General features: G+C 41.7%; 1 protein-coding gene across 4 annotated transcripts; it reads left to right on the top strand.

The window, feature by feature from the left end:
* Nucleotides 1-190: 190 nt before the first annotated feature.
* Nucleotides 191-13,078, top strand: LOC144043577 (mediator of RNA polymerase II transcription subunit 15-like). Of its 4 annotated transcripts, none has more exons than XM_077557365.1 (17): nt 193-1,393; nt 2,201-2,288; nt 3,954-4,005; nt 4,079-4,102; nt 4,189-4,353; nt 5,422-5,549; nt 5,626-5,742; nt 6,761-6,922; nt 7,042-7,248; nt 7,312-7,418; nt 7,504-7,631; nt 7,871-7,934; nt 10,516-10,642; nt 10,730-10,848; nt 11,098-11,264; nt 11,340-11,438; nt 11,581-13,078. In XM_077557365.1, the coding sequence occupies exons 1-17, from the start codon at nt 1,215-1,217 to the stop codon at nt 11,715-11,717; spliced, it is 2,070 nt and encodes a 689-aa protein (XP_077413491.1). In that variant the 5' UTR covers nt 193-1,214; the 3' UTR covers nt 11,718-13,078. The 4 variants fall into 4 exon arrangements, with proteins under 4 accessions (XP_077413493.1, XP_077413491.1, XP_077413494.1 ...); XM_077557366.1 differs by having other exon boundaries at nt 198-1,393; nt 10,576-10,642; XM_077557367.1 differs by lacking the exon at nt 10,730-10,848 and having other exon boundaries at nt 191-1,393.
* Nucleotides 13,079-13,085: the final 7 nt, after the last annotated feature.

Below are 13,085 nucleotides of genomic sequence, written 5' to 3'. Positions count from 1 at the left end.
CTTACACACACACACACACACACACACGATGACGCTTTATTCACACGATTACAAAAAAAAGTTTAAATGTGTCAAAAGTGAAGTCAGAAGGGACTACACCTATGATTAATGAGCTGTTAATGATGAATAAAATAACGGGACCCAGAGTATTCAGAGCCTCCTTGAGAAATTTGGTGGGAATAGGATCTAAACTGCACAAAGTCAGCTCTGATACAAATGAAACGGACACGGACTCAAAACTGCTAAAATGACTTGGAACAATTCTACCCAGGTTTATCATTTTTGGTTGGATGGTGATTTTTTGCCTGATGTCTCTAACTTTAGAGACAAAAAGGATAAAAATGAATCACATAATTCAGTAGATGAATCATTAACTCTAACCGCCAAAAACGTTTAATGACTTATACTAAAATCCAAATGAATGCTGCCAAAAACGTTAATTGACGCTTATGTTTTTTTTATTTTATGGGATTGTGAAATCACAAACACCCACTAACTATGGCCAGCAGATGGCAGCATTTTATCTATTTTTAATGTGCTCCCGGTAGTATATTATAATGAAATATAACGAATCTGATGTAATATAACGTTTTCACGGATGACGTGAATGATCAAAGCGTTACAACATTAGATCGAATTCACAGAATGTCACTAAACAAAAAATACCAAAGTCACTGATGTGCAGATAATGTATCCTTTCGCAAAAAGCTTGTTTTCTCCTTATCTTTTCAATTTTCACTCAATGTCACTCAAATGACCTATTTTCAAATTATTGTGATTACTAAAGACCGGAATAAGGGAGAAACTTACTCTTTTTTTTTTAATGAAAGAATGGAACGTGGTACCCACTATGTTTATGTAGCCACAGCACACAATATTCTGTTTGATGATGTTAAGATGAGTTAAAATGCTCAAAATCGGCTGGCACTGCTGGGGTCGTTTTTTTCTGGATAACGTGTGGCAGTAGAAGAGTTAAAATGGCAAACTAGAAGATTAGCAATGGAATTTCAAACTTTGAATGAAATTCTAGGATTAGACCAATGTTCTAAAGTTACATTAGAATAAAATGCTGCCCTAGCATATTTGACTGCCTTCTGGTGAATTTTCATTGATTCTTTCCAATTTTCATAAAGATGAAGATGGAGCTATAGAAGGACAACAATCGTGAATATTAAAATCACCATTACAACAAGTATTTGTCGAGCCGTTAAGTAATGTACTTGAAAGCCTGTGTTGTCAATAAAGACACCGCACGTTTGTCAGACGACTCCCTTCCAAGTTCGCGTCTAAAACGTGTTATTAACTTGTTCCGATCCGCCGTTGCCATGGAGGTAACGGGATCCGACAACGACTGGAGATGTCTTCAGTTCAGGCAGAAAGTCGTCGCTCAGATGTGAGATTTGATCGCTCGCTCTCGCTTTCTGTTTTTCAGGTTGCCTTAGATTTGGCTTGTTAGCTCAGCGAAAAACTAACGAACCGGCTTTTTTTTTAAAATTTTTTTTATTTTTTACAACGAGCAAGTAGAGGCGACACAAGTTGCAAAGTAACAAAACGGAAAAGGTCAAAAGGGAACTCGACGTGGTTCATGAAGTTTATTTTGAACACAGTTATTATTTTTGTCGTGACTGGTAACTCGCCAACTAGTGTTGTTTTGCCGTGAATCTCGGGAAAATGCATACAAGTACAAAATCTACGACAGTGAATGTGTACCAGCTAGTGATCTAGTGGTCGAGCGCTCGCATTAAAAAAGTCACGGGTTGAAATACAGCTCTGTTCCGTTTTATTTTGGCAGTGGATATTTTGCCGTGACCGGCAACTCTCCTGCAAGTGCTATTTTGCCGTGAACGGCTCTCATGCGCTGGGCGTGGTTCCTGCCCTGCGTCACCCTCTTCTATGTCTATAAGCAAAGTTATCATTTTGTTTTGCCACCGAAAATAAACTAGCAGTCTAACCTAATCATAACCATCGAACCGTCACAGTATTTTCATTACCATATCCATAACCCTCAGAGCATATAGGCCGTTGTCATTATAGAAAAAAATAATTCAAACAATTCAAAGCTCAAACTCGAACCCTTGACCTTGGGCTTTCTGGGAGTGTGACTGTGGGGAGAGTTTGTAAGCAGAATATGATGGTGTGGAATGCAGGCTAGAAATAATGAATGTGAAATAATGTTAATTGTGTTGTTTGCACTTTGCAGTGAGGAGGCCATGAGAAAGGCGGGAAGCGGACACAACAAGTCCGGCACGGACATTGAGAACCACGTTTTCGTCAAAGCCAAGTCTAGAGTGAGTCTGGATGATGTTGGAAGATCTGAAATGGATCCTCCTCCTAAAATATGCACTGAAATGTTAATAATTAAGATATGAATGCATAAAAACAGCGACAACAAAGCACAACAGATAGCCCGGTATCTGCACAGTCACTGCAGAGATGTCGAAGGCGGGCGGTGACTGCATGGTCCAGTGGCTCACCCACATCATAAACGAGGTGTGGGTGACGGAACAGCTGCTAACTGACTGGACCAGGGGTATCATCCTCCCCTTTTGAAAGCAGAAAGGTGACAAGCTCACCTGCGGCAACCACAGGGCCATCACCCTCCTATCCACCCCCAGTAAGTCATCCGGGTTGACCTGCAGGCTGTAGGATTGACGTGGGGGGAAGCTGGACCGCCCCCGTTAACCGGGTCAACCTGCTTGGCTCTACGCCTTCGATACAAGAACTCTAACTAACTTACTAACTAATAAACTAACCACCAGAGGGTGCTGGAACTGCCACGACATGACAACGACGATATTGTGGCCATCGCGATATCGCCATACTGCCGTTATCGTGACATCCCTAATGTCAGGATCAAGGACCAAATCAGGAACTGAATCATCAATTTATGCTTGTGAATTTTCTGCATTGCTCATTTAAAAGAATTAAAACTCATTCACTGCCATTGACGGCTATAGACGTCAAAAATTCATTTGAACTTTTTCTATTAGTTTCAAATTTGTTTCCACTTTTGTTAACAAGAGTATGAAAACCTAGAAAAAAATGTATTGTACATTTAGAATTCATGATTACTCTTGAGTTAACTAGTGAAGTCATGTGATTAATTACAATTAAAAAATATTAATCGCCTGATGCCCCTAATTAAAAAGAAAAAGAAAAAAAATATTATTAAAAAATTAGGGGCGTCAGACGATTGCATTTTTTTAAAATTGTAATTAATCGCATGACTTCAATAGTTAACTCACGATTAATCACAAATTTTATATCTGTTCTAAATGTACAATTTTTTTTCTAGGTTTTAATACTCTTGTTAACAAAAGTGGAAAAAAAAGAAACTAATAGCAATAGTTCAGATGAATTTTTGACATCTATAGCTGTCAATGGCAGTGAATGAGTTAATAATAGTAAAATATTTTTAAACTTTTCAAATAAAGGCATCGAAATTGTATTTTTAAATCCGATTCATAAATTAAATAAAAAAATAATTGACAAATTAGTGAATTATTAAAATAATTGTTAGTTGCAGCCCTAGGTAATAATTTGTAAAAATAACAGATAAGTTGGGGATGGATCAATGTAAGGATGTATTAAAAAATATTATATTGAACATATTTGGATTTTGGACATGCAGGGTTTCTGTCCAACAGTGACAAAATTGTGGTTATGTATTAAAAAGTACCTTATTAACTCATTTACTTGCCATCCCAGTAAAAATAGATTTTTGACGTCAATAGCCGTCAATGGCAGTGAATGAGTTAATGTTACTAATGTTTTTCATAGTCTGTGAAATAATTTGCATTGAATGTAAACCTACGTGGGGTCTACATTCCACTGTTGAACATGGATCTCGGGTCCATTTTCCATATGACACCTAATTACGTTCAGGGTCATAATTGGGTCGTTCGATGGAATCTTATGGAAAAGTGACCAAGTTGTGTGGCGTGTGTTTGCAGGAGGAGTACCTGTCCCTGGTGGCCAGGCTCATCATCCACTACCGCGACATCCGTGAGTGCCCGTTGGTTCATTCGCTTGCCCGTCCCCCCTTGACTCATGACCCTACCATGTTTCTCTTTAACAGACAAGAAGACCCTGGGAAGTCCAAGTGAGTGCACGTGCGCCCGTCCGTGCCGGTGCACGCTGGCACGGACGGGCAGCGCATGTAACGCGCTTGTGTGTGGTCTCCACTAGATCCCATCAATGCCCTGACTAACCTGACAGCCGTCGAAGGGGGCCCGGGCGCTATCGGTATGGGGTCCTGCCCTCCCGGTGCCCCTGTAGGGGTCATGGGGGTCATGGCGCCCATGCAGATAGGCCAGCATGCTATGCCTGGGGTGTCTGGAAACCAGCAACCCTGTGAGTGTGCGTGTGCGCTTGTGGGCTTTGCATGGAGAGGTTAGATTACTTTGTAACCGAGGGGGGGATTGGGTTGTAATGAATTGGCTGTTCACACATACATGCAACGTCATTAGTATGAGCCACTCAAGTATTGCAGAACAAGTAACAATAAAATGACAAGAAGGTTTAGGACGGGACACGTGAGTACAGAGAGTCTTCACATAATAGAAGTGTACCATTGGTGCCGAGTACCGAACAATGACAGCTCATTAAACAAAAATAGAGGGAAAATAAGTGACCAGTACATCCATAAGTAGAATTAGGGCCTGGACTCTGTCCCCATTGGCTAATCGTCCCTACATCAGCAAACGAATTCTGGTTGGCTTCGTAACTTGATATGATGTGTTTTCTGGAAAATAAATCAAATTTGACCTAAATAGTAAATGGAGAGGACTTATGTAGTGCTTTATTAAACACATTTTTGGTATCTCACATTACATTGTGGCCAATGGTAGAATCTGGAACGGTTATTGCACACCCTGTTTTATAAAACCGGAATGAGTAGTCCTCGTGGCAAGACGGTCTTGATGGCATATTTTAGCCTGCATACTTGCTACGCTACCTAGCTAGCGTCGACCGTAGATGCAATAGAGCAAGCCATGTGTTTGCCTCCAATTGACTCCACTAAGAGGGAAGGATCTATGTATTGACATTTATGCACAAGGATTCCTGCGGGGTCTTAAAGTGTCTTAAAAAGCTTTCAATCTAAAAAAAATAATCAAATAATACCTTTAAAAGTCTTGCATTTTGATATATGTCTTAAATTTTATGATGTATGTGATTTCTCCGTGTCCCATTTCTTCTCAAAAGTGTCATTTGTCATTCAGATTAAATAACGTAGCCTAAATAAACGCGGCAGAGGAGTCAACCATTGAGACCGTAACACAGCCTCGGGTCAAAATTGTTACAATCTATGGTCAAAATACAACGAAAGTTCACTGAAGAGCACCCACTACAACACCAATTTCATGTCTCCGCTTCTCCCGGGCACCCTTCATTCCCCCTCCTCCTGTTCTTGGTCCACAGTGGGGACTCCGGCCCAGTTGTCCATGCAGCAGCAACAGCAACACAACTTGCAGTTCCAGCAGCATCAACTCCAGGTTCAGCAGCAGATGAGAGCCCAGCAGCAGCAGCAGCAGCAGCAGCAGAACCAGGTACTAGCACAACCGCAACCACAACCAGGTGCTCGTCCTTAGGCACCTTTCAGCCGCCACCACTTCCTGTGTGCAGATGCATCAGTCCAGGATGGAGCAGCAGATGGTGCAGTTACAGCTGCATCAGCAGCAGCAGGCGCAGTCCATTCAGCACATGGTCCAGCAGCAGGCACAACCGGCAGCGTTTCCGCTGGTCGTTGAAAAGCATTAAAAGTCTTTAAATTAATTTAATGAAAATGAAGGCCTTCAATGCCATTAAAAAAGGCATTCAACATCATTTCCAGAGCCATTGAAAATGAAATACAATTAGTGGAAAAACATGGTGCCGCAACTGATAGCGAGACCAGCGTACCAGCTCGCTTGAAATCGCTATATGTTAAACATGCAAGCAGAGGTGGCAAATCCAGGTTTAGAAAGTAAAAACCCTGCCACAGTTTGGCTTTATCCCCAAGTTATAGCTAGCTAGCTCCCATGGTGCTTGTTTACCCGCTAGGGAGCTAACTAGTTAGGTAGCATCAGGGGCTAAAAACTAACAGTGGCTGGGTTTTTACTTTCTAAACTCGGATTTGCCACTTCTGCCTGCAACTCAATAACATAATATTCATTATATTCAATTTCTTTGTGAATTGAACAAATCGTTTAAAAAAAAAAGCTGGGGAAAAATACTGTGAAACAACAGAAAATTATGGAGACCCTAAAGTGACATGGGAGGGAAAAAATGGAAATGTTTCTTGTCCTAACAATCCAATTATTTTTTTTTATCCCATGTCACTTTAGGGGCTACGTAGAAAATTACTTTATCGTAAAAAAAAAAGAGGCAAATTTTCCGGCAGCTGGGGCACCAGAATTTAAAAAATATATATATTTTATATATAATTGAAAGTCAATTGCACTTAAAAAGGATGCACTTTCATTACGTTTGCCCAGAAGCATTAAAATAGAAATGAACAATACTGTCGTTTATTGTGTTTCCTGGAAAATGTACCTCCTTATCATGTCAGGCCTACCAATCTAGAATTTTTCGTTAAAATAGCATGAAATTAACAGCATTTTTCTATTGTAATTTCTGGTTCCTGATTAGTATCGGCAAACTTGAGTACCAATACTTTCAAATAATACTGTTTTATACATAACATAAAACAGGCCGTGGGCATTAAGTTTGTTTTAAATGGCATTACAAAGCAATAAATTCGATTTGCTGATACCTGCAGAAAACCTGGCCGGGCCCGATGCAGCCACTGCTGCAGCAACAGCAGCAGCAGGCCGCCATGGTGCCACAGTCTCTGGCCGGACAGATGGCGCCCTCCCAGCACGTCCCCATCAACTTGCTGAGTCAGCACCAGCACCAGCTCAAGATGCAGCAGGTCTTCCAGGTCAGAATGCGCCCCGTCCCCAAGCCACAAGCAGCACACCGTGTCCCAAAACACTTTCTCTGTCCCCGAGCCCGTCCCTAAGCCTCCCTCACCATGCCTACTTGAATATGCGTGTGCAGGCCCGGGCGGCGGCCGTTCAGACGCAGATGGCCGCCGGGTCAGGACAGGTGAGTAGCGGCCTTCCCCTGGGAATCGGACATGGAATCATTGCCTTCCATCAGGTGTCCTCTTCCGCCCAGCTGGTGCGTCCCAACATGCAGATCCCGGCCCGGATGCCCCGACCCTCTCTGGCTCCGTCCATCCCACCCCACAACATGGCTCAACAGGTATGACCTCTAACCTGTGACCTTTTAGGGTCTGTCAATATACTAGTGGGTTTATCCTGGCAGGTGCATCAGCATGCGATGATGTCGTCGCCCTCGCCCATGCAGATCCAGACTTCCCAGTCCATGCTGCCACCCCACCAGCCCTCTCCTCAGCCACCCAACTCAGCCGGGTACGAGCACGCGTCCTCGGTGCCTTTCCCGTTTGCGTTTTGACTTCCTCTTCATGGCGTCATCCTTGGTCACTTCCTGTCGCAGCTCCAGTCCCCCGCCCTCTCTGGGGGGTTTCCAGCTCAGCCCGTCCCCTCAGCCGCCACAGAGTCCGGCTACCACCAAGACACCCCAGAACTATGGGGTGCCGTCGCCCGGCTCGCTTAGCACTCCAGGTACGCTCACAAATATCCTAGTGGGGACATCCCATTGACATAATGCATATTTGCATATTAAATCAAATCTTGACCCTCAAAACGAGTCTTGACTTGTGAGGACAGGACAAAATGTCCCCACAAAGCACTAGTGGTCTCCACAATAATAGTAAAAACCCGGAATCCGGGTGTGCGTGGAGCTTTAGTGTTAATTCACTTCCTGTGTGCGAGCATTGACCTGTTGTTATTGTCGTCGTCAGAGCGAAAGAAGGACCTCAGCAAGATGAAGAGTCTCCTCAACATCCTCTCGGACCCCAACACCAGGTGAAACTCGTTTACTGTATTACTAGTAAACACACAACAAAAAATCTAGTACACATTATATATTTAAATACACGACCTACTTTGTTTTACAAACACCACAGTCACTGTTAAAAACTGTTGGGTCTGATATTACAGATCCCCTTAGTTACTGACCGTGCACCAAGGAAAAAGGAGGCAGAAGCTGTTGCTTTGTTTTATTGCAACCGCGGCTGGGAGAGGAGAGGAGGCGCGAGACCTTAACTCACGCTCGGCTCCTTCCGACTCTCTCCCCTCCCCCGGCCACCTCGTCGCTTTTATTACAGTTAAGTTTCAGTTTCGTTTCATACGTCATGGAAAAATACAAAACATTAGAGAAAGTTGAGCGGCGCCTCTAAACGACAGTTGATAATATAAAAACATAAAAATATATACAGGATATTCTTTAAAATACACATAATGTTAAGACTACTGTTTTAAGCAACTTCACAAAAACCCATTAGTAAGCTAATAGAAAATGTGTGATAGTCCTTCAAATAACAAAAATATTCACACACAAGCTCTGTAATAATGCATAAATTATAACAATTATCAAAGGCATACAGTATATTCTTCCTGATTCGTTTATTTGGCGGTCAAAACAGGTACTCAACATAAAATAAACAAAACAAGAAAGACCAAAAGGTGTAGACTGAAGCCAAAGGCTTATATTGTCTAAAGGCTTATATTGTCTAATCTTCATAATAATGTTATCAAACCTGCAGACTGTCATGATGTTGTACATACATTCACACACACACACACACACACACACACACACACACACACACACACACACACACACACGTGTGTGTGCACATTAACTCATTCACTACCATTGACGGCTATAGACGTCATAAATTCATTTGAACTATTTCTATTAGTTTAACATTTTTTTCCACTTATGTTGACAAGAGTACGAAAACCTATAATTTTTACATTTAGAGCAGATATAAAATTTGTGTTTAATCGTGAGTTAACTAGTAAAGTCATGTGATTAATTACGATTAAAAAATGTAATTGCCTGACGCCCCTGATTTAAAGAAAATTAAAAAAATATATATATAATTTTTTTTAATCTCTTTTTGTTGTTGTTGTTGAAAAGATTATTAAAAATTAGGGGCGTCAGGCGATTACAAATTCTAATCGTAATTAATCGCATGCCTTCACTAGTTACCTCACGATTAATCACAAACTTTATATCTGTTCTAATACAATAAAAACATTCTAGGTTTTCATACTCTTGTCAACAAAAGTGGGAAAAATGTTAAACTAATAGAAATAGTTCAAATGAATTTATGACGTCTATAGTCGTCAATGGCAGTGAATGAGTTAATACACACCATATTTATACCACGTCCCTACAATATAATACATACATCTCTTCACATATCTACAACCATTACTGTTCTATAACTGACGTGCATATATAGTGAAATAATTTGAACCATACTTTTCCAATGATTATAAACATTTGTTCTGCTTTTTGTTTTCCTAAAGATTAATGTACGTCTCAGTTCATAATTGCTAACTCAGTGTTGGAAAAGGTTCTGAACACAGTAAGGGATTATATTATTATTTACTTTAAACATAAACCGTGCTGTTTTAAAACCCAGCAGATCATTCAATGTGATTTTATGAATCCATTATTGGAAGGCGCAAGGTAAACAGCAAGCGTTGTCATTACCTTGATTGACCTCTTCTGTAAAATAAAAAACACATTTGTTATTGAATGCTATGTACCAGTATGTATGTATATTAATAAAGTTCAGGGACAACTTTGTTTTAATCTCATAGCTTAATGTTAGTTGAGTTGAGTATCTCGATGCATACATCGCATGCCGTAAAGAGACCAAGGCAGGAACAGCAGGTATTTATTTTTATTTATCGCTTTATTGCCATCCATTTTCTGTAAATGCTTATATTTTTTATGGTTAATATTTTAATATATTATTATTTTAATTTGTTACCAATTTACTTTTTGGTTGTTATTTCGAGATATATTTAGAAAAGTTAATGTTTTGGTCATTGATAAATACTAGCTTTTGAAATCAATAAATAATCGTAGTGATATCAAAAATAATTGTGATTATCCTTGTTTTCATAATTGCCCAGCCCTACATCACGTCGCACGTTATTACGGCGACACCTTGCTATGTTGCCATGGTGACAGTCAGCTTGCTCATAATCCCCATGGCAACAGCCAAGGTGATTGTTAGCTCGTTCCCGTTACCCCGGTAACAGCAGCCTCCTAGGTCATGCTGCCATGGTGACAATTGGCTCGATGGTGTTACCATGACGACAGGCAAGTCTATATGACCATCCCAACAGCTAGTACAGTACATGTTGGGATGTTACCATGGTGACAGTCCACTGGCCCATGTTCTTCTACTTTGCCGAGGTGATGCTACACATCATGGGGACATCTAGTACCATGTCACCATGGCAACAGCCTGCTATTCCCTGATTCTGTAGTCATCAAGGTGATGTCATCTTGCCGACACCCTGGTGGTCCATGTCATTGTTACGAGGATCGCTGACAGATTCGTTGTGCTTGTCACCATAGTGGCAGACAGCTGGTAAATGTTACCATGGCGACAACGTTCTTAAGTTTCCTGATCTTCAGGTGCCCTCTGAAGACGATGCAGAAGAGTGAGATTGCATCAGAGAAGCTGAAGAACGACATGGCAGTGGTAAGACACGCCCCCTATTACATCATCACGCCCATGTGATTTTATGCCTGTGCATGCGTGTGTGCGTGTGTGTGTGTGTATGTGCAGTATTTGTGTCAGCCACTACTCGACGCCATCATGGCCAACCTTCGCTCTCCCGTCTTTAACCACTCACTACACCGCACCTTCGGCCCCGCCATGGCCACCATAAACGGGCCGCCCATTACGTAAGTTGTGTGTGAGCACGGGACGCAACTTGAAAAAGGGTGGCTTTTCCTACTAGAACCATACAGATAGGATTTCCACTTGTATGGCTTTCTGTGACTCCTCCAGTCAACTCTTACACTTTCATAAGGCCGCATAGGTGTCACATGACCGATGCATGCTGCGCACACAACACAACATTGAACATGACCATGGCCAAGTTGTGGCGGTGCATGAACCCTATCGGGAACTTTTTGTGGCGTCCCCCTCAGCGGCCCGTCGGTTTCGTTGTGGAAGAGGAAGCAGGAGGAGGACGAGCGTCAGACGGTCCCCAACATCCTGCAGGGGGAGGTGGCCCGGCTGGACGTCAAGTTCCTGGTGCACCTGGACCCGGCCCACTGCAGCAACAACGGCGCCGTGCACCTCGTGTGCAAACTGGGTGAGGCACGAAGACGCCGGCCGTGTTTGCCTCCATCCCCACTCTCGCTCACCTCTGACCTCCTTTTTGCCGCAGAGGACAAAAACCTTCCGAGTGTTCCTCCGTTGCAACTCAGCGTTCCCGCAGACTATCCGGACCAAAGTCCTTACTGGGCCGACCACGCCGACCAGTATGGTGAGCAAAAGTGGCATCTCGAGGCACCGCTGAGTGGGGAGTCGGGAATGGAGAAGCCTGATTCCGAAACATCCGGCGTTCCCGACTCTCCAAAATGATCTCGGTCCACGATAAGAACGTGTGTGCCGACTTGTGTGTGCAGGTGCCAACCACTTCCTGCAGGCGGTGCACAGGACCCTGGCGTCCAAGCTGCTGCAGCTTCCTGACAAGCACTCGCTGACTGAGGTTCTGCACACGTGGGCGCAGAGTGTCCGCCAGGCGTGTTTGTCCTGCGCGTGATGTCACCAATGCAACTAGCAACAGCTAAAATTACCGGTACCACAAAGCCAGCGTCGAACTTCCTGACTCACACTGCTTCGGAGCTTGTATCATCCTGCAAGTAACACGTGACCGATGAAGTTCGACCCCAAACGCTTTGGTGACCCGCGAAATCACGAGCTGGAATTTATGCGGTCCTTTGACAGAAGGTCCCGTTAAGTTCAATGCTGGTTGGCCTCCTCTGGGCGGTGAAGTGGTACCGTCACCGGTTCGCTTCACCCCACCGGGAGATCATAGTGAGAGGGAAAATGTTTTGGTTCTCTATTCAAAGCTACTTAATATTAAATGTGTAATATTAAGGGTCTCATTTAATTAATAATTAATTAATACCAAGCATGGTGAAATTTAATTCATTATATTGCTTGTAACTGTTGCCTCATTATTACTGAGTAGATCTGGTGCTTTTTTTTATTTTTATTTCAGTGGACGATGCGTATTTTCAAAGCTGCAAAATTAGAGAGTGAAGAGACCCATAAAATCTTCGATAAATAATGGCCTGCGTCCTTTGTAACTGTTCACACGTACTCCCATTTATAATGAACATCAACATACACACGTCAATCATATTTTATTTATGGAAAAACTTTTATTAGTAGCAGACTTTTGTAAATACATGCTCTGTATCCGATTTATTTACTTTTATTAACTCATTCAATCCCATTGACGGTTATAGACGTAAAAAAAAAAAAAAATCATTTTAACTATTTCTATTAGATTAACATTTATTTTCTACTTTTAACAAGAGTATGAAAACCTAGATTTTTTTAATTGTACATTTAGAACAGATATAAAAATTTGTGATTAATCGCGAGTAACTATTGAAGTCATGCAATTAATTACGATTAAACATTTTAATCGCCTGATGCCCCTAATTTTCAATAATCTTTTCTTTTAATTAGGGGCATCAGGCGATATTTTTTTTTTATTGTAATTAATCAATGACTTCATTTGTTAACTCATGATTAATCACAAATTTTATATCTGTTCCAAATGTACATTTTCATACTCTTGTTAACAAAAGTTGGAAAAAATGTTAAACTAATAGAAATAGTTCAAATGAATTTTTGATGTTTATAGCCGTCAATGGCAGTGAATGAGTTAATGAAAGATAAGTGTGAGTGATTGTTTCACACTTCAATGACATGTTGCATTTACTTCTTTCGTCCACTAGATGTCCCACATGTTGCTTTCACTGAAGCACCAAATCCTTTTTCGGCACAATATGAAAGAAAGCCTCAAATGTTCACAAGGCTTCACCCGCACATCTCCTGCTAAAATGGCAACCTCTTTCTTTAAGATCAATAAAACCATTTTTCATCATGTCACAAG

Source organism: Vanacampus margaritifer, chromosome 2 (genome assembly GCF_051991255.1).
Source record: "Vanacampus margaritifer isolate UIUO_Vmar chromosome 2, RoL_Vmar_1.0, whole genome shotgun sequence".
In the NCBI taxonomy this organism is placed as follows: Eukaryota; Metazoa; Chordata; class Actinopteri; order Syngnathiformes; family Syngnathidae; genus Vanacampus; species Vanacampus margaritifer.
The sequence above is the reverse complement of the archived record's forward strand: the minus strand, read 5'-3'. Positions and strand labels throughout refer to the sequence as shown.

What these genes read in the sequence shown, in the direction of transcription:
- LOC144043577 (XM_077557365.1), top strand. Translation starts at nt 1,215, where the DNA reads ATGTACTTGAAAGCCTGTGTTGTCAATAAAGACACCGCACGTTTGTCA. An exon ending in GTCTGGAAACCAGCAACCCT is followed by an intron (nt 4,354 to 5,421) that starts GTGAGTGTGCGT and finishes CTTGGTCCACAG; the next exon opens with TGGGGACTCCGGCCCAGTTG. An exon ending in CGGCTCGCTTAGCACTCCAG is followed by an intron (nt 7,632 to 7,870) that starts GTACGCTCACAA and finishes TGTCGTCGTCAG; the next exon opens with AGCGAAAGAAGGACCTCAGC.